The 25,715-nt window shown below is 46.7% G+C and overlaps 1 protein-coding gene and 1 long non-coding RNA gene across 6 annotated transcripts in view; both read left to right on the top strand.

The window, feature by feature from the left end:
- The first annotated feature begins 305 nt into the window (after positions 1-305).
- LOC126536324 (uncharacterized) lies at positions 306-4,181 on the top strand. 4 transcript variants are annotated; one of them, XR_011890100.1, is made up of 6 exons: positions 306-1,329; positions 1,466-1,530; positions 1,601-1,692; positions 1,766-1,924; positions 2,489-2,648; positions 3,466-4,181. It is a non-coding gene; the product is annotated as an uncharacterized lncRNA (long non-coding RNA). The 4 variants fall into 4 exon arrangements; XR_011890099.1 differs by having other exon boundaries at positions 1,466-1,537; XR_008613409.2 differs by having other exon boundaries at positions 1,466-1,692.
- A 659-nt stretch (positions 4,182-4,840) lies between these two features.
- Positions 4,841-25,715, top strand: part of LOC126529733 (TBC1 domain family member 25-like) — a 170,594-nt gene continuing 149,719 nt past the window's right edge. The window contains exon 1 of one of the 2 annotated variants that reach the window (XM_050177234.2): positions 4,841-5,148. In XM_050177234.2, the coding sequence (XP_050033191.1) occupies positions 5,095-5,148 (54 nt within the window). In that variant the 5' untranslated portion in view covers positions 4,841-5,094. Of the gene's footprint in view, positions 5,149-14,459; positions 14,604-25,715 lie in introns of those variants that run through there. The other variant, XM_050177235.3, reaches the window with a different exon arrangement.

Here is a 25,715-nt window from a genome sequence, read left to right as displayed (position 1 = left end):
GAATGTTTTCACTGGGGAGGGTGAAAGAAGCGATTATACGAAGGCGAATTGTGAAGAGATGTCAAAATCTGCAATTTTTCTAGCTATTGTCGATTCGTCTAAGAATAATTAAGGCTGCATGCCAATCAATGTAAATCATAAAATAGAGCATTTCTGCTGTCGACGTGGATTTGATTGGGAAGAACTAGAGTTAGATCAAATTCTTCCAATTTTCGCTCAATTAACTAATGACGTTCAACAATCAAGCAGTTAAGAATTAATAAATTCATGGTATATCATGACTGTTTTTTCAAGCGCCGTCTCCTGTGAAGCATATCTACCATTTTCGTGCAAAGCTCTCTGGAAAGCGTATTGACTGTGTATGCATGCATGCATCTATCGAACTTCGTGCACATATAGACGTGATGCTTTGACGATAAATACTTATTAAAATTCAAATTATTTATTTCTGCCTTGTAAAGGTACAGACAGCAGAGGCGCAGAAAAAGCTGTCAGATACAGATTGACAAAGCCGCAGCCCCCTTTCGCTTGGCAGAGCCTTCACAGCGACACTTTTAAAACAAAGACAATTGCACCCGGTAATAACAGGTATACAATACTGAGCAAGTACAAAAGGAAACCAATCAAGATTATACGATATTTGTACAATACTCCCAAACAAGAAAACAGAACCTACATGCTAACGTACATAGCACCCAAAGTACTGTTCGACACGTTGAAGAAGTCAAAATTATTGTTCACATAAGGTATATACATATTCGTATAGCGCTACCAATCCCTGCAAAATATAGAACGCAGATTTTCATTACACACACGCACGCACGCACGTGCACAGCACACACACCAAAAGGAAACGGCAACGCGCTCACAGGAAGCGCCTGAAAAACGAAAAAAAAAAGGAAAAGTGTGGGGAACCGAGGTCGTCTTGGGCTGTCGCCTCTCCCTCTCCCAGAAGGAATGAAGAGGTTCTTGGAAAGCAGGGACGGGCGATTCTCTCTGTCAGCATCAGCTCCCACCAGCGAGGACGGGGCGAGAAAGCGAAACGGGACTTTCCTTGCTGTCTATTTTTTCTTCGTCAGGCCAACGCCGCTTGCTTGCAGGGGCGCAGGCGAGTTCCCGCCAAATGGCGCGGGTGCGTGAGTTGCCGCCAAATGCTAGCTCTGGATGCCAGCTCGTTCCGCGTCTCATGGTAGACTAGTTGGTGCATTTCTGTTATCATGGACTGCGCATATAAACGCAAGCTACACAAAAGTGACATGGACAAGAACAGCGCAAGCCCTTTACATGCAGTGGAGCCGCCGTATCTCGCCGTTCAAGATATGCGTACTCGTAAGTGGCATTTTAATTTCACGTTGTGTAATGCATGACTGTCTTTTTCAAGTGAACAAAGGCCGCTTTGTATTGTGTAAATGGTTTTGCAACGTATGATAAACTCCTTGTCTTTCGGGCTTATTTTTTCTGACAGGAAAAAAAAAAAAGGAGGCTTTACATGAGAACGGATCAAGCGTTCGAGAGTTGGGACAGGGAAATGTGAGACGTACGTATGTATATATTTCTAATATTATTTTTTCGTCTTGTATTCTCGTTAATTTTTCTCTAGGAAACACTGGAACGACACTGCTTAAATTGAAGCACAGTGTGCGAATGACCTGCTACGCTCGGAACTGTTATCACCATTCGGGAAGAAATTGGGTAAGACGCTTGTCTGGTTATTATTGCGGAAAAGTCATAATTAATTAGATGTTGCTTTCGTTCCTTCCCACAGATGAAAAAACATAACTGTAAATACCTGTATGATATACGTCTGGTGCATTGCAGGTAAGAATGGATTGTGTGTGGCGCGCTTCACCGCATGTGGACTAGAGTAGATCTAGGAACATCAGACAAGAAGACACGTATGTGAAACCCTGCGGATAGCCCATATGTAAGTTCTTCCTCAATTTTTCTTTTGTTGCATTTTCGTAGTTTACGTGTAATACTTTGTCACCGCGGTCTCGACGTTATGTATACCTATACATTTGTCTCGTGGCAGTCTGCGTGCTATTTTGTTTGTGCAACTATGTGTTGTATTCATTTATCGAGCTGCTTGGATGGTTTTTTTTTTTCACTGATATTCCGACCAAAGTCGATAAACCTATCCTTCCTGTCCTCATGTTTCCTTGGGCGGCTCTAAAGCGTATCTTAGAGGAATATTTAGCTTCAGATTCCCGCATGGAACAGATGGTGAGTGGCATGCTGTGTTTTCTATTTAGAGAAACTATCTATTCATGTTTAATTTTTGGTTTATTTTCATTTTGCCATTCATACAATACCGCAGCCATATGCCGTTCTGTCATAGAACGTTGTTTCTAGATATATTTGTTTTATGTGGTTAAAACATTTAAAACGAGAGCGATCATATTTCTTATCCTGACCATTACTTTTTACAGACCGCGATAACCACGTATTTGGATGTCTGGTTTAACTCTACATGCGCTGGTTCGTGCAGGTGAACTTTTTTTCCAGATACGGAGGAACGGACACCGGTCATGCCGTGCGCACTCTTCTGCAGGGCATACTTACAAATGAAGCTGCACTGCAGTTCAGCTGGAAAGGGTCGCAGGGGAGGAAGCACGCCTTCGTGAAGCTCATGGCCATCACGAATATAAGTAAGAAATATGGCATAACAATCAGCTTTCTAGTGCACGTTGCGAACATCGGTACCAACTGCATGCTTAGTTTTTTTTTTCTTCATTCAAACAAGCTGCTGCTTATTGCATCTTGCTGCGTCCAGTATTAGCATTTTCTTTAATAAAATAATGCCGTAATAAGTGAGTTCTACTTGCGGCGTCCATATTTTGCCACTGCTTTTGAGGAGTTTGTTTTGCTTCACCATATAATATATGCTGTATATGCTGTTTCTGCTTTAACCCATGTATGCTAACTGTTTTCTGCAAAACATAGACCTATAATCATTGCCATCATGTCAGCAAGTATATGTATCATGCCATAAGCTTCCCCTCTTGCCTCTCCAGACATTTACCTATTCACCTCCTTGTGCCGCTTGGCGCGCTCCGGGCTCCGGCGCGTTCTTTGTCTCAGCGTTTCAACTTGGCTGTTTCATGCAGTGCTCACGGGAAGCAACAAAACCGATCGTGGTGTAAAAAGCCGTGCTACCAATAGACACAGTAGCCACTGTGTATGCGTGTTTTGCTATGGTTCCGTGTTCAGTTCCCCCTATTGCTAACGACATATAAATTACCAACTATCCGGTACTTACACGATTTGTGTCGTCCAGCCACTCTTCCTGACAGCTTCGATACTGATTTGCACGTCCCTAATATTGCTTTGTTGTCGTTTCTTTAATGTTTCGTGAATATCTGACTTATGATCTTTTTGATTGTTTCACTTCTTCAAATGGAATGCGACTCACCAACTGAACTATAAAGCGGGGGCAGCTTTCTTATATGTGCCGCTTTTTTGCAGCATCTGTGAGGAGCACGTTCCCTGACGCTTCACTATCATCAGTGGCTGGAGTCGCAAAACGCCGGTTGGTTGGAGCAGCTGACAGGGATGGAGGCCGGAATGAAAGAAGGCGCCGTGACCCTGCTTCAAGCCCACCAAATGTGAACTAGTGTTTGAAACTTGTGAACGTGTCGGTGTACATATACAATTACAAGAAATAAAGACCTGTATCAGAATCTTTTGCCTGGCATTTATGTGGCATGAAAAGTACAAAAAAGCGTTCGCTTTCGTGTGCTACTTCTATGCCGGCCACCACACAAGCATGATGCATGATGCGCATGCTGTTGTAAATGCATGATGCAAAAGCTACGATTATTCGGGGCGTCAAAAGCAACGTCGGCTTTCAGCACCGGGCCGGTGCAATGCCGACCATTATTGTCGTCAGGGCCATGGCTGGCCCGCGTGTGGCATGCGCTCGGCTGCGTTGGCCAAATAGAATGGCCCTACGGCTGGCCGACTGACTACGTACCTAAAGCCTTGGTAGGCCCTCGTATGGGACGCCGTCGGCCAAGTCGGCCACAGTGGTCGGGCCTACATCGATTGCCGACGATCGGCCGACGTTAGGCCAATGTCAATCCCCAAAGCTGGGCCGCCCTCGGTTGCCGAGGTCGGGCCAACCGTTTTGCAGTCGGCCGGAGACGTCGGGCCGACTTTTTGCCACGGTCTTTTTGTTGCTTGGGTCCGTGACACGTACAAGGCCTGCAGTGCAGCATGTTTTAATACACTGAGATCGCTTTTGCAAGCATTCTACTTATCTAGACATCAAACAACATGAAAAACAAGCTACGCTCACCTTTCCTTGAAACAGACTCGACAAATTTATTGCACATGTTAAGCGCAGTACTTACTTGTTAATACTTTTACCAGATCCTTTGCATTTCACTACGGCACACAGCAGTAATTCCTAATGTCATCTACGACATTAGGCTATCTGTGATCAACTCAAAAAAGATAGATTATCCTGCTTATCTTTGAAAATGATTTTTCGTCTTTTTCTATAGAAAAGGGAAATTTATGCCGTCTAACATTGCAGTTGACACATGCTCATTATTTACCTTCCTTGCAACGCTCCTTCCCCTCTAATTTCCCTGCTCAAACGCAAAACATTTGAAAATGTTTCTTTTCTCTTTATATATGTGAATGTTTTCATTTACCATCAATACAGGCACTTTGTGGCTGCCGAAATAGCAGATCGAGCGCTGAACGGATCACAGAAGCAGACGACAGCGAACAGGCTATAACTAGCGCCAATCTGCTCGTACGTTCTGTCCCTAGCGGCCAAATTGACGAACTAGAACAGGCGTGCTGGAGCAGGGAGATCTGTGCAGGTCTGGAGTTAAGTAGTAGTAGTTCAAACGACGGCCGCTTCCCGTTGGTTCACCGAATTATCCGGCAGGCACAGAAGTCTATGGTTATTCTGTGGCTGTATACGAGTTATGGGTGTTCGGTGCTACGGCTTACGGTTATGAGCCGCCTGCCGTCGTGTTTCGGCTGTGCGCGTAATGTGCGCGGTGCGCATCGCGGTTCCCTGCTTTCCAGACAGCGCATGTGGGGAGTTCTTGTGAGAGAACCTCGCACTGCGACGTCACCATGTCCGGAGTGATGGGATTCCACGCACGCGAAGCCATCCGCGTCAATGCGAAGGTCAGTGGAGTCTATCGCGCTTGTGCTGGTGTGCGTCCGATATATAAACTCCGGTAGGGTTAGCCTGCCTTTCGGCGCTCTGAATGAGTGTTATGTCACGCGCATCGCAAGCGGCTGTACGGAATCTGTGTTTTCATGAAACACCCCGGACGCAGCCGACTTCTTCGCTCGCGCAGAGCGCGTTTTGCAAAGCACGTGCACCGCGGATGCGATGAGGAGCTTCCGCCTTGCATGTTCTACTGATATGACCACTTCAGATGACTTTCAGCAACTGAAAGCGACTGTATAAATGACGTTTAGTTTCGGAGCAGGAAGTTCAGTTTGGTGCATTCAGGTTGCACCAAACGAGGATTTCCTGTGTAAGCTTGAACGATGTGGCCAAGACTGTTAACTTACAAGAGCTGTCGAGGAATGACATCGGCGCTATTCACAGACTTCCATCAAAGCCAAACAAAACGCCTGGAGTTATTGTTCGATTAGCGAAGAAGTCAACCCGCGATAAGTGGCTGGAAAAGCGGGCAGCCCTCAGGAATGACCCATCAAAACAGAGAGCTGCTCCGCCGCGAAAAAGCATGGACAGAGAAGAATGGCTACAATTTTCCATGGCATTGTAACAGGAAGATTCTTGTAAGGAAAAGAGAGGGCGATAGCGCCGTTGTGATTCGTTGCGCGGCTGACCTTGATAAGATGTGATATGGTTTTACCTGACACTACTTCTTGATATTTCTTTGGATATTCCTCTCACCACGCTTCCTTCCTCAACTGCGCAGGTAGACGTTATAAACCTTAAAAACTGCTCTGATACTGAATGCTAAAAATGTAGTGTTCATTTTAACCTTAGATCCGGTTGATATAAGCAGGATGAACTCGGTTATTTTTTCAGTGAAGTGCAAGTATGCTTTGACCTTGTGATGTATTCAGAAACATGGTTTGCCTCGGAAGAGAACGTGCTTACATTTGCAACATATAAATCGTACTATATGAACCGCACGTGCAGAAGGAGTGGTGGCATAGCAATGCTAATCTGAAACTCAATAGATTCTGAAATAATGTCAGAATTCTGCTGTATCACTCGTTTTTATGAAACACTTGCTGCCACATGTGGTACTTCAGTTTTTTGTGTTTGTTACTGCCCTCCGTCACATAATGTCTGTCTGTTCTTTTCCTTTTTAGACTCTCTGTTAGAATTCTTCAGTGAAAGAAAACACGCATTATTTCTAGGTGGTGACTTCAACGTGAACATGTTAGCTCATAACAGTGCTAAATTAGAACTTGAATCATTGTTAAGCTCTCATCCTTGTCAAAACTTTATAACATCCCCCACGCGAATCACTCCACAATCAACAACACTTTTAGATCTGTTTATAACCAATATTGAACTTTCCCTTGTTAAGGCTGGCACTTTAATCCACAATATTAGCAACCCTTTGCCTATATTTATGTTTTTCAGTCAATTCATTAACACACCTGAACGACTGTGTTTGGAATTTACATACAAGCTCATTACTCCTGAAACACTATCCGCTTTTACCGACTGCTTAGGCAGAGCAAACTGGAAAGTATTTGCAACAAGCGACCCCAACTTAGTATAGGATTTATTTATGAACATGGTCTCTGATTTATACTTTGCATGTTTTCTCGTCGAGATGTTTAAACGTGAAAAAAAAAAAAGTCGGAAACCTTGGGGAAACAAAGAATTCCTCAAGCTTATAAGAAAGCGAGACCAATTGTTTAAGACTTTTATAGTGAGTAAGGCCCCTGAAGCCCTCAAAGCATTCAAGAAGTACAGAAATTTTCTCACTAAACACCTTCTTGATGCAAAAAAGCAATATTATTCTAACCTGAAATCAAGAATTCAACAAAAACTCGTCTGGTCGGGATTGCTCATAGTCAAGGGTAAAATGGGTCCTGACAAAAAACATTAAAAGAAAAGAAACCAAGACATTTCGGCTCCCATGCGGGGGCCTTGTTCACCATGAAAACCTTTTAATGTTATGGGTTGGCGTCCATTTTACCCTTGACTATTATTCTAACCTGTTGAACTCGACGCTAGGACGAACAGAAAGCGTTTGGAAGGCACTAAACATTGTACTTAGTAGTGCATCTGAGGCAGTTACCAAAATTGTAAAAGATGGAATAGAAATTCAAGGCACTGAGCTAGCTAACACATTTAATGGCTTGTTCCCATCTGTTGATGATGCTACCACCACCAGCGCTGACCTACGGTATATGAATGATCGTAAGAACCAAACCATGTTTTTAGAGCCTGTTTCAGATGGTGAGCTTGTAGCTAACCATTAACCCTTAGCTGCTGGTGTGGCCAATATTCAAATGAAACCTGTAAGGTAATATGTCGAACTACTGTCCTATATTTGTTTGCCTGTGTTTTCCAAAGTTTGTATAAAATAATTCGTAAACACCTGGGCTCTTTTACTGACCGCTTCAACTTTGCACAGTTCTGCTCAGTATGATTTTCGCAGAAACAAGTCTACAGAGTTAGCATTAATGGCCCAAAAGGAAATCATTCTAAAAAATTTACAATGCAGAAATATGGTACTTGGGCTTTTTTTAGACTTCTCAAAAGCCTTTGACCTCATTTATCATGATATTCTGCTTCAAAAACAGGATCACTATGGGGTAAGCATCATCATGCACTAATTGATTAAGTCTTATACCGTATGAAGTTTGTTGTCATTGAAGGAAAACAGTCCTCAATAAAATCCATTAATACAGGTGCCCCACAGGGAAGCATCCTGGGACCGTTTTTGTTCATACTTTATATTAATGCGATGGACCGTATTGATGAAACGGCCCATTGTATAATCTATGCTGATGACACGAGTTTATTCTTTTCAAGCAAATCATGTGCCAATTTAGGTAGTAGAGTCAATAGTGCACTGTCTGAAATTAACGCATGGGCTCAAATGAATTCCCGACAACTAAACATTAAAGGGACCCTGAAACGATTTTGACGATTTTGCGCAATTATTACAATTACTGAGTTGTTAAGGTAGGTCCTTCTGATCATTAATTGATGCATCTAAGTGCTCTGCGTAAAGCCTGTAATTTATTATAAGGTTCTAAAAATATGCATCACTACGGATTGCAGCATGTCACTCGGCTTAATTTTCAGCCGCCCCTGACCATTTGACGCATGATGAGTGGGTCATAGTATTGTTTGAGGCGGTGAATGTGAAGAACACCCCGACCATGCTGGCGCCTGTCGAATGTCGGTGTAAGCGGTTCTATGACATAGTTGACCGGGGAGGTGCGTTCGATGATGCGGTACGGTCAGTCATACTTCGAGATAAGTTTTGTTGAATATCCAGGCGTGGTACAAGGCACGGACAGCAAGACAAGTGTGCCAGGGGTGAAGTTCGGGTTGGTAGGGTCACCATCACGATTGCATTTTTCTTGTTGGTCGTCGGAGAGGAAATTTCAGGCTACCTGACGGCATTCCTAGGCATGTCTGGCGACGGCTGACACGAGACCACATTCTGATGTGTCTGGTTGACAAGGTAAAACGACATCGATGGTATGGGAAGGACTGCAACCATAGAGGAGAAAGTATGGGGAAAATCCTGTAGTACTTTGTGTAGCCGTATTATATGTGTACGTGATGAATGGGAGCATGACAGCCCAGTTTGTACGATCCGATGAAACGTGCATGGCGAGCATGTCAGCAAGGGTTCGGTTTACATGCTCCATAAGCCCATTAGTTTGAGGATGGTATGGCGTGGTGGTTTGGTGAACAACGCGGCATTGAGCAAGCATGTTTCAAACACCTGCGAGAAAGAAACACTGGACCTCTATCGCTCAGCAGTTCCCAAGGTGGCCCATGACGAAGAACAAACCGATGGATGCAACGTCACTGGTGGTGGCTGCCGGTAGAGCGGCGGTTTCGGCACACCTTGTAAGGTGATCAGCTGCGACAATAATCCATCATTTTCCAGTAGGTTTTAGCGGTACAGGTCAATCCCCACACGATCGAAGGCACGAGCAGGGCACGGTAGCAGCTGTAATAAACAGTGGACCGGATGAGGTGGGGATTTGTGGAGTTGGCATTGTGGGCACGAGCGCACAAATTTTTTAACAAGCCTAGACATTCCTCGCTAGTAACGATGCTGCAGGCGCTCATGCATCTTGAAGACGCCTGCATATGCACATGGTGGGTCGGTGTGGAAAGACGCGCGCATATCGGAACGGAAAGTTCTCAGGATGACAAGGAGCCACTTGCGATCATCGGTTGGTAGTTGCATCGATACAAGCGATTGTTCTGGATGGTGAAGTGGGCAGCTTGGCTACACAAGGAACAGGAGATTTAGGCGAACCAGAAAGGAGATCCAAAAGAGAGGCCACCCAGGGATCCTTGCGCTGTTCTGATGCAAAGGTGCCAATGTCGACTGATGACACCGCCTCAAAGTTGGAGAGGGAGGCAGTGTCAGCTGGTGTGACAGAGCGTCGTCGTCGTCGGTGTGCTTGTGGCCAGAGCGGCATGTATGTCGTAGTCTTGAATGTGAAGAGCCCAGCGGGTCTTTTAAAGAGGATAACCAGTAAAGGGCGTGATGGTCAATTGCCACGTTGAATGACCGGCCATATAAATAAGGGCAAAACTTCTTGAGTGTCAGACATTCTTTTTCTGTAACGCTATGATTGCGTTCCACTTTGGTCAGTGCATGACTGGCGTAAGCAACGACGCACCCGAAGCAGCCAGGTTTGCGCTGCGAAAGGACAGCGCCAAGGCCAATACTGCTGGCATCGATATGCACTTCAGTTTGGGCGGTGTGGTTGTAGTGTCGCAGTAGAGGCGGAAATGTGAGGATACGGCGTAAGGTCACGAACGCTATGTCGCATGACCAGGAGGATTAAGTGGTTGGCGCAACTTAAGAGTTGTGTCAGAGGTGATATAATCGAGGCAAAGTTGCAAACAAAGCGTCTGAAGTAAGAACAGAGGCCGATGAATGCGCAGAGTTCATGTGTGTAAGGTTTTGAAAACTCTGCCACAGCCCGGGTCGGGACAAATTCCGTCTTGGGATATGACATGAGCTAGAATCATGAGCTTTCGCGCAGCTAACTGTCACTTTTTCAGGTTCAGTTGCAGGCCTGCGTTCGTCAAGGACGTCAGCGCTTGCCTGAGGCGGAGGAGATGCGTGTTGAAATCGGGGGCAAATGCAACGATGTCGTCGAGGTAGCATAAACGCATGCTCCATTTGAGGCCGCGCAAGGTGTTCATCATTCGTTCAAGCATTGCAAGTGCATTGTATTGTCCAAATGACATCACATTAAATTCCTATAAACTGTCTGGAGTAATGAATGCGGTTTTAGGGCGATCAACTGCTGACATCGGGACCTGCCAGTAGCCCGAGCGTAAATCCAACGAAGGGTAGAATTCAGCGCCTTGCAAGCTGTCCAGAGCGTCGTCAACCCGCGGTAGAGGGTACACGTCTTTTCGTGTTATCTTATTAAGACTGCGATAGTCAATGGAGAACCGAATGGAACCATCTTTTTTCGTGACGAGAACCACCGGTGATGCCCACGGACTATTGGAAGGTCGAATGACGCCGCGCTGAAGCATGTCGTCGACGTGCTCACTGATGACCTAACGCTATTAGGCTGAGACATGGTACGGGCGCTGCCGCAGTGGCGCGTTGGAGCCAGTGTCGATGTGATGGCTGACGGACGATCTACGGCCCAGAATAGGTTGAGTGACGTCAAAAGAAGAACGAAACTGGGCACGCAGGCGAAGAAGCTGGGAGCGAACACGTCAGGTGATGGCGGAGCAGAAGTGGAAAGCGCGCAAAAGTCAGTGAGCTATGCATCCGAAGCATCCGGCACGTCGATAATAATCACGTCATCTAGGGGCTGAGCACGGCCAAGTGCTTAGCCGCAGAGAGGCGTCAATGGTGTAGGAAGCTGATTGAAGACAACTATGGAGCTGAGACCGGCTGAAATGTCAAGCGTGGCGAAAGGGAGGGGGATATCTTTGCAGGTTATAAACAGTTATGAAGGAGTGACGGGCACAGAGCCTTCAGAGACAGCGGCGCACAAAACGTTAAAAATGGAAGACGAGTACGGCGGTATTGCGACGTCTTCCCGAAGGACCAGCTTAGCGGCAAGTGGCGCCGGCGAGGGCCACATCACAGAGGCGATAGTTGAGCTTGACCACGTGCACAGTTGACAACGGCGTTATTTCGCGAGAGAAAGTTCCAACCAAGTATAACGTCGTGGGGGCTGTACGGCAGAACCACAAACTCTACAATGTAGAGAACGCCCTGAATTACAACTCTTGCTGTGCATGCTGCCGACAGTATTCTGAAACGTTCGCCTTCCGCAAAAGTCGCATTCAATAAACCAAGCGACTGCTTACCCGTGACGTCAGCGGGCACTACCAACGCTGCACATCGCATGAGAGATCGCGCCCGACAGTGTAGTGGCCGCAGTACGGTTTCTGCGCACCGACTACGTTTGGTTGCGGCCGCTTTAGGTAAAATAAATTGAATAAGGAAGTGTGAAATGTTTTATTTTATATGAATCAACAAATATCGACGCGAAAAAACGCGTGTAAGACGCCACCAAGAAGGCTACTATAAACTACCACCTATCTTATCTCAACTACACTCCACCCCAACTGAACGCCAAGAGAAGCCAAAAACATGTTCGTTTATTCAATATATGTCGAGAGCACCCATCGACACCTTGACGTTAAAATGACGTAGGCCGGAACTACTAGATGGCGCTGTTTATTTCCCGGTTTTGCTAAAATCGCCAATCAGCGCGCGCCGTTGGCGGAGGCGTGGCCAGGGCGATAGTTTCGCGGAAGGCGAACGTGCGGACAGAAAACGCAGAAAGTGCAACTTTTCGTAGAACGCGAGAGAGGCGTTTGTTTAGTACAGATGCAGATGCTCCAGTATCAATTAGCGCAACGGTAGGTACGCCGTCAACAGTAAGGTCGACAACGTTCGAAGGCGATAACGGAAGACTTGAACAGATCGATGGCGACGCAGTTCCTGCTTCTCCTGAACTGCGGCGCTTAGTTTTCCCTCGAGTAGATGAAGGACGCCGACGCATGGGAGACGAGCGGGGCAGGTGAACGCAAGTAACGGGGGGCGCTCGGCTGGTGGCCTGCTGATTTCAACAAGCGTCGAGGAAAGGTCAGCCGAGGGAGGTGTCTGCACAAAGCCATTATAGAGTGCAGCATGCGGCACAATCGGGCCACTTGTCCAGGTATACCGCAGGCATAACATGTGGGTCTGTTCTGCATGCGCCAAGGATTTACAAAGGCGGGAGCAGGCTGGTTGACGGGATAATGAATGGGCGGCAGCGACCGTGGATGTATCGCAACGAGTGGTCGGCGACGGAAGCGTAAGTGAGGAGAGTAGCGACAGGGCACTGCTGATGCTGCATTGGTAGAGCCTCAACAACTTGCTCTTCAATAACCCGCCGGAGCGGCGGAGCAAGCCGTGTAGGCGGCAGTTGCGGCAACGGCTCTTGGTGGGGCAGCTCAGCGAAGGGTAGTGGTATAGCGTAGTAGTAGAGAAAGCTGACGTGCAATTTCCTCTCTGAGGGTTCCTCCCACACTGCTCTCGCCATTCAAACATTATTAATAAAGTTGTTTTACTCTCTCTCTCTCCCGCACGAATGCTTGGATTTGTGTGAGCACGGTTGTGTGATCGGAGCGGACGGCCATGCCAGAGAGTGCCTCGTCGGCCACTGAGTTAGGGACGCCTGGTTAAATATCGCTGCTTCCTGCACTCGTCGTAGCTTTGGCACAAGTATATGAGCTCAGCTACGGTACGCGGACTCTTGGCGATCAACATGTGAAAAATGCGATCGGCGATGCCCTTCAGTGTGTGTTTCACCTTGTTATTTTCGGGAATAGAAGCATCCACACGTTTGCACAGGTCTAGAACCTCATCAATATAATTGGTGAATGTTTCGCCCGGTTGTTGCGCTCGCTCTCGTAACCGCTGCTCGGCGCGCAACTTTCGGACGGCGGGGCGACGGAAAACTCGAGCGAAGCCGGTCTTGAACGCTGGCCAGGCATGGTAGTCGGCTTCGTGATTTTTATACCAGAGGTTAGCCTCACCAGCAATTAGAAGGTGGGGCTGTTTAACTTGGAAGTATCGTCCCATCGATTGTGCAAGCTCACCTGGTCGTATGAAGACAGCCGGTTGTTGACGTCATGCTCATCCGCACCGCTGAAAACAGGTGGATCTCTGTGTCGAAGAGCGCCAGAGCAGGCCACGAACGATGGCGGCGACGTCTGCGGGGTAGAGTCAGCCATGACGGGTGGCAGAGACCGGAGTTCCTGGTTGGAGGTGTTCTTGAAGCCTTCTCCCAATTGTAAAGGGGTGTATTTAACAATATTCATCTGGTCAAGCGTAACCGAGAAGTCATGCTACGCCAAGCGGGAACCGCTCTCTCTCGTGCCAAACACTGGTGGTCGCTCAGTGGTTGCACCGCAGGCATCGAATAGACGATCTGGCTGGCCTTGCCCGTGTGCACTTCTTCTCCCTTACAGTTTTATTCCTTCTCTAAACTTTAATTTGTCTATTGAAGCAACGGATCAAACAAATAGTTCTTGTTACCTCGAATAATTCCCACTCATGTGCGTGTAACTGTGAAGGACGTCACAGCGCTGCGAACTGCGTATACGTTCACTTGTGAAGACTCTCCAACTGGGAGCGCGGCGGCGCCTGCGAGGAGAAGGGCACGCGGCCTTTGGTTTGAAATTTCTGCTGTTTTCGTGGCTGTGTAATACTGGTGCAGATACGCTTGTAACGGTAACTTAAAGATAATACACGCAGCATTCTCATCTTTCAAACAAAGGTAAATAAATACCATGAAGCGCATGCACAATACACATAACGTCAGAGAGCTGTTAACCAAAGCCTTCGCGAGAAAGAAACAACACTGCCCCTTTTATTGAACGTAGTCCTCACTAAAAGCACTCTTGCCGGTATCGTTGTCATATATCAGTGCCCTTATTTTCCAGTGGATTTATCAAGCTAGCGGGTCGATATCGTAGCATCTCGTAATTCGTACGGCCACGACTGACACTCTGTGGTTCAGGAATGCGAGTGTATAGCATACGTAATCTTTATTTATTTCAAGCCTCGCAAGGGTTTCTGCATTTATTGCATAGGAACGAAATAGTTTGAAATCATAGAGTGAAACCACACGAAGGTTTCTCGATCCGCCGCGCGCGCTGCCGCTGCGGAAGGATTCTTTTTTCGATAAGGCAGCCAAAAGAGGCCGTGTTTTGTCTCACCACGTGTCCTCCACGGCGCGCCGCTTGGCCGATAGCGGCGGCGGCGGCCGATAGTGTGGCTGTTGCCACCGCGAACTTCCGGACCCGACGCCCACACTGTGGAACAGCGCTGGTTGCTGCTGCCGCCGCCATGCACGTGTACTACAGGACTGGCGTCGTCGTGGATGCGTGTCTGGTCGGCCATGTAAGTTTTGGATGGAATGTTTCGGCCCACGATGCTGGAGCTGCGTGCGCGAAACGTTAGCCAGAACATAAGCATTGCCCCCTCTTCTTTCGAGTTGTGCGTCTATCGATCGCTAGGTGTACATCGACACAGTGCATGGTAAACATGTTGTGACCCGACAAGTGCGCGCCCCCTTTCTCCGAGGACGTGCGCACGGCCGGGGTGCGAAACTAATTATTTGGCGCTTTTCAAGTCCTGCGGCTCCCGAGCTAGGCGAATGCTTTCACGAATACGTGTAGTCCGTTATGTATGTATTTGAAGGCAGCGTCGGACCAATGTAGGAGCGGGGAACAAAAGTAACAAATGAGCACATTTATGCAGTAGCACTTTGGAACATCAATGCCATAGAAATAATGCATTGTCACTTCAACAACGTTCCAGATTTGACCTTGCTAGCATACTGAAAAAGGGTCGCAAAAGAATCGCGGCATCTTTGTATGAAATACGATAATAGAATACAATACCGTACGCAATACAATAAGGACACATTAGCACATCAGCAGTTATAAAGTAATACTCCAATACAGTAACGCAATCCATATGCCGCCCTAATCTGAAGCAAGGGTTGAGAATAAATCGCGAGTTTCGGCATTTACAATGTGCAGAGTTCCATTTGTGCGTGGTCGACGAAACGCAAGTATTTCAAACAGTTGGTTGCCAATTGTGGTTCCCTTACGAGCTACGTTTATTTAAGGTGTAATGTAACTGCGTCATTTCTTCATTTTGATTGATTGAAAACACGTTTTATTATCACTTTTGCGCAAGTATGTTGCTGCGGTGACGTGTCTTCATTTATGTATACATTATGTAGTAACGCAGCATAAGTTCTTTCTGTAAGCAGAGACAGGTTCCCCTTATTAAAAATCACGCCCTCAGTGGGTAGCAGCCGTCCCTGAATTACCTGCACTATGTAGTAGCGGTGGCCGTGCGATCGAGGTTTTATAGTATAGGGGTCCGCGCGTTAGTTAGGCTTGCGTCCTAGCATTTCTTTTTCCTACTATGGTGTCAATATGCGGTCAAAGTTCGATGACGCCCAGGTACTTGATCCAGTTATGAGCTTCCTTATAGCAGTCGACGCTCTCTACCATATATGGCTCGGCGGTCGACAGACCGTTCCGAGACCCGCGTTCGCTAAGAATATTGGTTCCGAATAAAAACACATGAATGTGTTTGGAAACGATGTGCTCTAATGTTTGACAGGATCTTCGAGTTGTCCTGTCGCTGCTCCCTGTAGGTGCTATTTGCAGAGGTTACCTTGCGTAGGTTTTTTTTTTTGTGTGTGTGGGGCAGGAAATTGGCGATTATGGTTCCCTGTGTCGAGACTGGCATGGCAGTCCCCGTCCTTCGATATTACTCCATTCATTTCGCCTTAAGAGAGTGCCGTCAAGATGGTTAGCCACACATTCAGCGTATCTTCTTAGGAAACAGATTTCGAGGTACTTAAATTGAGCAGCAAGGCTAATATTCATTCCTTCATATATGACAGGAAGTAGCAGCTAGCTGTCTTAGCGCGTGAAATGCTTCCATAATCCTGTCTAAAAACACTCGCGTGTAAAGCTTATCAAGTTCAGCAGCAATATAGTCGACTTGTTTTGTATTTATTTTGGACAGTCACTCCCTGTGAGAGCGCGAACGCCGCCGAACTTTTGAGGCGATTCAAGGCAAAATCTTTGTGCCATCGGAAAACTTGATGTGCTCTGAATCTTTAATCAAGAACTTCAGTTTTTTGTTTAGCGTTAATACGTCATCGGAAATATTGGGGCAATTTAGCTCTATGTCTGCCGACTTGCCTTTTGCATTGAAAATCTGTTGTAGTCGATTGTGCATTTTTTTTTCCTTCTTAGATGCAGCCATTATCCGTTAACGTCACCTGATTCGCTGAAACGCAGTTCTTGAAATTCGTTCGAAAATAGGCGTGCCATCAGCCTTATTAAAATCCCTGGATAATAATATTACGGGGAAAGGTTCATAGATAGGTACAGTGATGGATGCCCCACACCTCTACCAGACAAGGGTTGCATTTACGTTATTTGCAAGGGGATTCTAAAGCTCGGTAGACACCACCTCTTTCTTGTCCCCCAATACACATATTCTACATCCGCAGAATCATCAGCCTATTTTATGTCCCTTGCAGGAATCCACTGCTAGCTGATTCCAATTTGCTCCTGCAAATTTCCTAATTTCATCGCCCCACCTGATTTTCTGCCGTCTTCCCTTCCCTTGGCAGCCATTCTGTAAATCGTCCAGCGAATATATCACACGCTGCTGTGAACACCTCAGCCAAGTTTTGCACTCGTTCGCGGCGAGCTCGCAAGCCAAGTCACCTTTCCTACCAAGTGCTCACTTTTAAGCAGACGCCTGCTCCTCACTGTCTTTCGAACGTTTTATTTCGTAATATAGCAGATTCCCATACACGGTTGCCATTGGCAAATAGCTGACATCAATAAAGAAGGGTGTGTGGATCAGTGCGCTTCTTCCTGTTGTTACTGCATATGTTTCGAGACCAAGTTTAATAAACGGGCTGAAGTAAACGAGGATGGGATTTCAGATTTCGATAATAATTACGCACTTCCAGAAGAAGCCGACTATCGCCTGCTCACGTTCGGCCGCGACCGCCCACGTAGGAACAACTTTGGCTTCATCGGTGTCGTAGCCGTCAGGTCTCGCTGATTTCAACTAGTTTTGAACGCTCAGCTAGCCTCGAACCACGCGAAACTTGATGTCAGACCACACGCACGCTTGCCGCTCACTCCTTCGTGCTTAGACGCCTTGGGGGTAGGCGTATACCTTTTCAGCTATTCTTCGAAAGGCTCAAGTTGGAATGGATGGATGGATGTTATGAGCGTCCCCTTTGAAACGGGGCGGTTGGTTGCGCCACCAAGCTCTTGCTACTATACTGCCTAATGTCCTACCTAGGCTATAAACGATAATAAAAAAAAAACACTATTAACTCCCACAACCAAATTTTCTGATCCCCTATTGCGAACTGTGCTTTTGTACGTCTCCGTTATTTGTGGTTTCCCTACTTCCACCAATCCTCCAATCGCCTCTTACTAATTCCTATTGCGGCCATGTTTACTTTTCCACGGCTCTCGCTGAACCCAAGTGCTTCAAGGAGGTCGGTGGTGCCTAAATCGACCGCTGGGTAGACGTCTTCACGTTCTAATAAAACATGCTCCATAGTTTCCCTAGCTTTACCGCAGCAAGCACATGCTTCTTCTTTTATCTCGCTTTATAGGTGCGTGTTCCAGGGCATCCCGATCTCGCTTCGAAAAGTAATGAGCTTCCCTTTGAGTTATCATAAATTGTTTCTTTCCTGATTTCGTTTTTTTCCTCCTAAGTAGTTACTCATGGCAGGTTTCTTTTCCATTGCCGCCACCCATGAGATTATTTCAGCCTCTCCGACTTTCCGCGTGACGTTCTTTCTTGCTGTGTTGCCCACCCTACAGGCCGCATACTTGCTGGTGAGCTTCTTACTTCTTTTCTTCCACTGTGACTCAATGTTTTTTTTCTGTACAGATACCTCATGGAGGAAAGAAACTGAGGAGAGGCCCTAGCCCCTCCGCGCGCTATGGGAAAAGTGTGGAGGAAATGACGTATAGGTTCTCCTTTGCTTTGCTGCTTTTTTTATTTCTTTGCTGTAGCGGCCCCGCCTTTCGGGCCACAATGGCGGCTTTGTTATTGTTCTGTGCGCTCACACGTGTTGCTCCGTAGGTTTCGTGCCGTGGCAAAGGCGCCGTGCGGGCAGGTTTGCGTGGGTCTCCCTGTTTTGTTGCGCTGCGTTATCTGGACCGTGCTCTACCGTATGTTGCTGTGGCCAGCTGGGACAGGAGGAACTAAAGTTCGTGAAATGAACGCGCATGCAACGCTGTACGCAATGTACCATGTCAGGGCAACGGCAACGGACAAAGGAATATCCGCGAGAAATTTTGCCCTCTTTGGCGGAATCATGCTAACGTGCTAACGATTGTTTATTATTGCTGCGGAGCGCGCGGGTCCGAGTAGCACGGTTGCGCTTAGCGCGGCGTGGTTTCGCGAGCAATGTGAACAAGAGAGGAGAGCTGGCCCGAGAGGCGGAGCAACGCCAACTTCCGGTTTCACTTTCGATTCACAAAGAGTGACGTCAGGGCCTCTCCTGAGTTTCCTTCCTCCGTGAGATACATAGTTTCTCACTACATTGCCTAGAGGGAAATCTGGCGCTGCTGCGCTGTGGTATGCATGGGAATGCCGGTATGTTGTGACTTCGGATTGGCATCGTTCTCGGAGAGACAGGATACCTTGAAAACGCGCTTGGCAAGCACCGTTCCGTCTGTCACAATGATTCATTTTCTGCTAGAACAGCACGTAAAACGCTGCTTTGGTTTTATTATTACGCAAAAAAACATGTTTTGTTTAACTATAAGAACTTCTTATTGCGTGTACGATTGTATGTTACATAAATAGTATCAGCGGGCCGCTAAAGTTGGAGGACAGACGACAAGGTTCGCGCACGCTTTGAAACAGTTTGTCGTCTGTTCTTGCTTTTCTTCGCTTGGTCATGCATTGTAGGTGAGTAAAGGTGTAATATGCGTGAATGGAAACATTTTATGAAGGTTTTTCGTTGAGAACGCGTTATTTGTGTAGCCATATCCACGTTTTAGACGAAGCCTTGTACAACACCAGCCAACACGAGCCTCGCAGACACATACCTTCATTCCCGTGACGGCACGGTGCCCCCTTAAGAAACTCCCATAGACGGTGGCGCCAGATTTCCATCTAGGTGTTATAGTGAGAAACTCTATGGTGAGATACCTCAACAAACCATGGATGGATGGATGGATGGATGAGGCTCAACCCTTTCAATCGGGCGGCGGCGGCGCGCGCCACCTAGCCTTGAATACCATGGATGGATGGATGGAAGCGTAGAGTTTCCTACAAAAATTACTAGAGGGAACTCTGGCGCTGCAGTCGTTGTCCTACCATGGGAATGATGGGAAGTACATGGATTTGTCTGATCTTCGTGCTTGTGGATTCAGACGTTCTTGTAGCTTTGTATATTAGGCTATATAAATCTTGTTGTCGTATATTTCAGCGCAATCTATATTCTTCGAAGTGCAGAAGACGCCGGGAACGCGTACAATTGCTATTAATTGCAACGATTGAGCTTGTCAAGGTGGCCAAATCGAAACGCACCGAGCGTCTCAAGGCACTGGCATGCCCACGATAAATTCATAAGGGCGTTTCATTCGCTTGTGGACATATGCGCCCGGGGCTTAATGGTTTCAATATCAGGCTTCTGTGCTACAGTCCCTGTGTCCGAATCCTGCAGTAGGCCTCAGGAAGGGTCACTGTGGCCACATCTACATCGGGCTTTATACCATCACATTTTAGTATGAGGTGTTCCATTGTTTCTACATATTTACCACACACAGTACATGTGTCTTCTTCTTCGTTAAATTTCTTTTTATAGCTCCGCTTTCTAAGACATCCTGATCTAGCTTCAAATAGTAGGGCACTGCCTCTTGAGTTATCATAAAACGCTTCCTTCGTGATCTGCTGTTTCCAGTATCGATATAGTTCCACACTATGCTTCTTTTCCATTGAATTTATCCAATTTTTACCTTCCGCATTTTTAACCTGTCGTTTAAAGCTCTGTCTTTCTTCGTCCTCGTGTCTGGCATACTTACTGGTTAGCTTCCTAGTTCTTTTCCGCCATTGTGAGTCAACGGTCTGTATAGGTATTTAAACACCTTAGCTGCCCACCTGTTATCGTCCAATTGCTACGCAGTGGCGCCATCTATGGGCAGTAGGCATGCTGGCTTGGGCGAACGCTCCGTTTTGCATGGCAGGTATACGCTCGGCGGTAGTTTCTGGCATTTGTTTTTGCGCTCGTGCGGTCTATTTAGTATGACGTGGTGTCTTCTACGTGGAAAACGGTTCTGTGAGACGTACCGAAGTGGTTTAAGTCGGTATGGCCGAACTTTCTGCTGGCGTTGAGGCGGACAGAGCACGCAGCGCGATGTGTTCGCGCATGTTTGAGCTTGCAATCAACCTGGGAGATCAATTGTGCAATTCTGAAGGTTCCATTCACTAATGTGATCTTATTGCAGTATTATCCTCTAGTTCTAAGCTGCGGTTTAGGAGCAATGAAACATACCCGACGATCGTAACAGCGTGGGTACCGTTCTGCTGCGATAGGAGCGCTGCTGTTATACTTTGACAAACGTTCTGTTACCCGCACATTATGTTGCGTGACTACTTGGTTCGGTGGATGAGGTTTTCCACCCATGAATAAAATAGTTTTGGTTAGTAATAACAGCATACCTTACAGTGTGAACTACACTTGTCCAGCAAAGCGACCATTCACGAACTGCGCGAGCATCCGAAGCTGTCGTAGGTGCTGGATTACAGATATCTTTGTTCTATCTAGCGCATGGTCCAAGCATGCCGCATCAACGTTTATGGATCTCTAAACGTGCGGCGTGACTGTGCGAGGTCTTACTGCGGCGTTAGCCTGTTTTCTTTCTTTTTCGAGAAAGAGGATGATAACCGAATTTTTTTTTTCGGATGTGTTCGTTCCGCTCTCTACGACGCACTCACGCGTATTACGGAAATCTTGTTTTCAAAAATAGCCATCGCATTCTTTTTATGCGATCCATCTCGGATATTATGGCTTTACAGGGCAAAAAGGTAATGCCGAAGCACATAGCTTATTAAAGGGACACTAAAGCTTACTGTGAAGTTAAGCTAAAGTGATAAAGCAATGCTCTAGAACGTCTAAGGCGTCAATATAATCGCGAACAGAGCTTTAGTAACCGAGAAATTGAGGTAAATGCATGACACGATTTGAGACCCCCCAGCGACATTCCGGTACTAGCCCTATGACGAAGGCACTCCTCATCATAATTTATGTCACCAGTACTCAACTACTCGTACTAAAAAGAACATTTCATTAGGTTATAAGACGGAAGAAAATGCTACTTGTCTACTTCTGTTCGATTCTAAGAAAAAATAACTTTTTGACGTTACCCTTCAGTAGCATGGGCGGTCGAAAGGTTTCGTTTTCGCTCGACTCTGCGCCGCGCACGCTTTGGAGTTTCAGTTGTTTCGTTATCGCGTCGTGCTACGCTGGTTCTGCTGGCTCGCGAAACTTGCATTTGGAACAAGCAGCGAGTATGCTGCGCCCACGTGATGTCATGCGATGCGCGAACGGTCCGCGGGACTTGGCCAAGGGCAGTTGCAGCGGTGAATCCAACGTTACTTATCGCTGCGTGCCAACGAGTGAACCTCTCCGTTGGAAGTGGTTAAGTGCAGTACCTCTGCCACAGCGCGTTTGCAAAGAGCCGAAAAATCACATAGTGTGCTCGCTGCACTTCCGGCCAGAGGATGACGAGTTCAACGCCGACTTAGTGAAGTCGTGTGGAGTGCCTTTCAAAGCAATGCTTTCCCGTAGCGCTGTTCCGTCGGTCTTGCCTGCATTCTCCGAAGCGCAAGAACTGCATGTCAATTCCGGGGCGGTGAGTGCGGCATTTGGTTTTCACGAAGGAAAAGCTACAAATGTGCGAATATGTACAGCCATGACATACAGTTGCCGTCGTAGTAGTACTCAACGACGCCGGCAGCGCGAGCCCTCAGCAGCAGGCCACGTTCATCAATGCTTAAACCGCTGAAGTCGAGCCCAGCATCGCGAGCCAATGTGTCGTTGTCAGGGTCGTCCATTGCTACGAGCGTAAAGTTGGCGCCATAAAATAAAGTACCAGCTTATCGTCGCGCGCTTGCCCTTCCGCTAGCCACCATAGTTCCGCTTTCGCGCTGCTGTCGGCTCTGTCTTGGTTCTGTTTCTGGCCGAGCGTTTGCGTTTTGCGCAGAAAAGCCGTAGCGCCGTCTGCGGGCGCTGTTTTACTCACTGTTGGCTCAACGTCACTATGAGACCATGACGTCACCACTCCTCGATCGGAGGGCGGGGGATTTGAACAGAGGTACGCGGACGCTTCAAAACGCATTTTCTCTTAAAATAAGTCTTTTCTTCGCATGAAACAAGCGTTTCGATGTTTCTGGGATAGTATTTCAACAGTCCACGTTGACTTAATATTAACCTTTAGTGTCCCTTTAATGTATGATGCCGGTTCCCTAGCTGCAGTGATTGCAGCGTTGAGCAGCGCCATCGGCCTCATGCAGGAGGCCAGCGTAGTCATATAGTGATTTCAAGGCTACTAGACTTGAAATGCGTGAGAATGATGCCAGTGTATCACAAATATTTGATAGCGTCTGCCGCTTCTTGTTTCGTGGTTGCCATGGGTTGGCTGTACACGAGCTTGTGCTCTTATGTTTTAGTCCCTACGCCAAGCGATCAGATAGTGAGCAGATTTACCATTTCATGCTAGTAATACAGAGATGCCGGTTCTCTGTAAAATAGTTCACGACACATACACACACCACACCTGATAATGGGCGTTGCATGTTTGCGCCTCCAAAAGATATTTCTGCGTACTGTAGTTACCGATGAAATGAACCGGAGCGCTTCGTTGAAGACTTATATGAATGGTCATTGCGTAAATTTCACAAAGTTTGATTTAAAACATCTCGAAATCGTTCCGCAGCACGCGACAGCAATACTTTCAAGCAGTGCCACGCCGGATTGCACAAGCCAGAGAGGAGGAAAGGCTCGCCGTGCGCCCTTTTCTCCTCGCCCGATGAAAAGGTCTTCAAGCTGGCGAAGGACAAAGCCGGTCCGCACCACGTAGCACGAATGGATGCTACGTGCGTCCCCTTCGGAATGGTGCGGTTGGTTGTTCCAACAAGCTCTTTCTATTATACTGCCTAATGTCCTACCTAGGTTAAACAATAAAAAAAAACACTATGAATTCCCACAACCAAATTTTCTGATCCCCTATTGCGAACTGTGCCTTTGTACGTCTCCGTTTTTTGTTGTTTCCCTACTTTTCTTCCACCAATCCTGCAATAGCCTCTTACTAAACCCTATTGTGGATATGTTTACTTTCCACTGTTCTCGCTGAACCCAAGGGCTTCAAGGAAGCCAGTGGTGCCTAAGTTGACTGCTAAGTAGACGTCTTCACATTCTCATAAAACATGCTCCATAGTTTCCCTTGCTTTACCGCAGCAAGCACATGCTTCTTCTTCCTTCTTATATCTTGCTTTATAGGTGTGTGTTCTAAGGCATCCCAATCTCGCTTTGAAAAGTAGTGAGCTTCCCTTTGAGTTATCATAAATTGTTTCTTTCCTGATTTTGTTTTTTCCTATTAAGTAGTTACTCATGGCAGGTTTCTTTTCCATTGCCGCCACCCATGAGATTAATTCAGCCTCTCTGATTTTCCGCTTGACGTTCTTTGTTGCTGTGTTGCCCACCCTACAGGTTCCGCTTACTTGCTGGTAAGCTTCCTAGTTCTTTTCCTCCACTGTGAATCAATGTTTTTCCTGTACAGATACCTCAACACTCTCCCAGCGGATTTACTTCCATATTCCTCAGTCGTTCTTCATACTCAATTTTACTGTGAACTTCCCTCACTTCAAAACTAGTCCAGCCCATATCACCCTGCACAGCTTCATTTGTCGTCTTCCCATGAGTGCCCAATGTGAGGCGACTAACTGGCCTTTGATTCCCATTGATTCCTGATTGTACCCCTGGTTTAAAGCAAACAACCGCATTTCCAAAAGTAAGCCCTGGAACCATTACAGCTTTCCACATACCTCGGAGCACCTTGTACCTATTGTATCCCAATAGTGCTCTGTGCTTCATTATGGCTGCATTTCTCTTCCCCTTCACTGTTATTGGTTTTTCCTGTGTTTCCATATATGTCTTGCCTTCGTTTATCCATATACAAAGGTATATATATTCTGTTACCCGAGGTATTTCCTGGCTCTGTATTGCCACTGTCTGTTCACTGTTTTCATTGAATACCATAACTGATTTTCTAACACTAAATTTCAAACCTAAATTGTGGCCTTCCTGTCTACAGATATTAGCCAGACGTTGGAAATCACTTTGCTTGTTAGTTAGCAACGCAATATCGTCCGCATAAAATAAACCTAGAAGCTGCTGCTCTACTACTATACCTGCCTGTTTGTATGAGAGATTAAAGCCGATGTTACTTCCTTTTGGCGCGCTCTTCATCCTCACCATGTACATCATAAGCAGCAGTGGGGATAAAGGGCACCCCTGCCTCAGTCCCTAGTTGATATGAACTTTCTCGTCGCTCCTCATCCCTTCCCATTCAACTCAAATGGTATTTTCTAAGGAAATCTCTCAAAAGCTGTAGACAATCGTCACCTAAGCCTTCCCCTTCCAGAATATCCCACAAAATGTTGCGGTCTACATTGTCATATGCTCCTGTAATGTCTAAAAAGGCCACATAAACTGTCTGCTTTCTACTTTTGATATTTCAATACCCTGAGTAAGAACAAATAATTTATCATCTAAATGCCTACCTATCCTGAAGCCATCCTGAAGTTCTCCCAAAATGCCATTATTCTCTGCCCATGCTTGAAGCTTTAGTTTGATTGCCTGCATTGCTAGCCCATATATTACCGATGTAATGGTCAACGGTCTATACAAGTAAATTCTATCTTTCTCCCCCTTACCTTTATAAATTAAATTAATTCTACTTTGTCGCCAACTGTCTGGTATTCGTCTATCTTCTCCCCGCAGGGGCATCTGCGTCAGCAGGCGTTTGGTGTGTTGCGACACCACGTACCCGAGCACAAGAGGGTTGGACCCTTCCGCGTGTAGCCACGCCTGGGGGAAGGGGGATCCTGGGGGTTGAGCCGATGCGGGGTGTTCGGACCTTTAAGGCTCCCCGGCGGAGGCAACACACCCCTTTGGCCTCTGCTTCACACAGACGGCACCTCCAGACTGACCCACCTGGAGGAAACCGGCAGTCGCCTTTTCCTGTCTCTCTCTACCCTCATCTTCGTCTTTTTCTTCCACTTTTGATCTTTCCTGTCTTCTCATCTTTTCCATTCATTTCGACTTTTCCTGGTCGCAAGGGTTAACCTGGTGTGGCTGTCCTACCTTGGGTATACCATATTGGGTTATAGTAACGGCATACTTCTGGCACTGTGCAGACTTGTTTACAT

This window comes from Dermacentor andersoni, chromosome 9, assembly GCF_023375885.2.
Source record: "Dermacentor andersoni chromosome 9, qqDerAnde1_hic_scaffold, whole genome shotgun sequence".
NCBI classification, from domain to species: domain Eukaryota; kingdom Metazoa; phylum Arthropoda; class Arachnida; order Ixodida; family Ixodidae; genus Dermacentor; species Dermacentor andersoni.
Note: the sequence above shows the minus strand (reverse complement) of the source record. Positions and strands in the feature narration are given on the sequence as shown.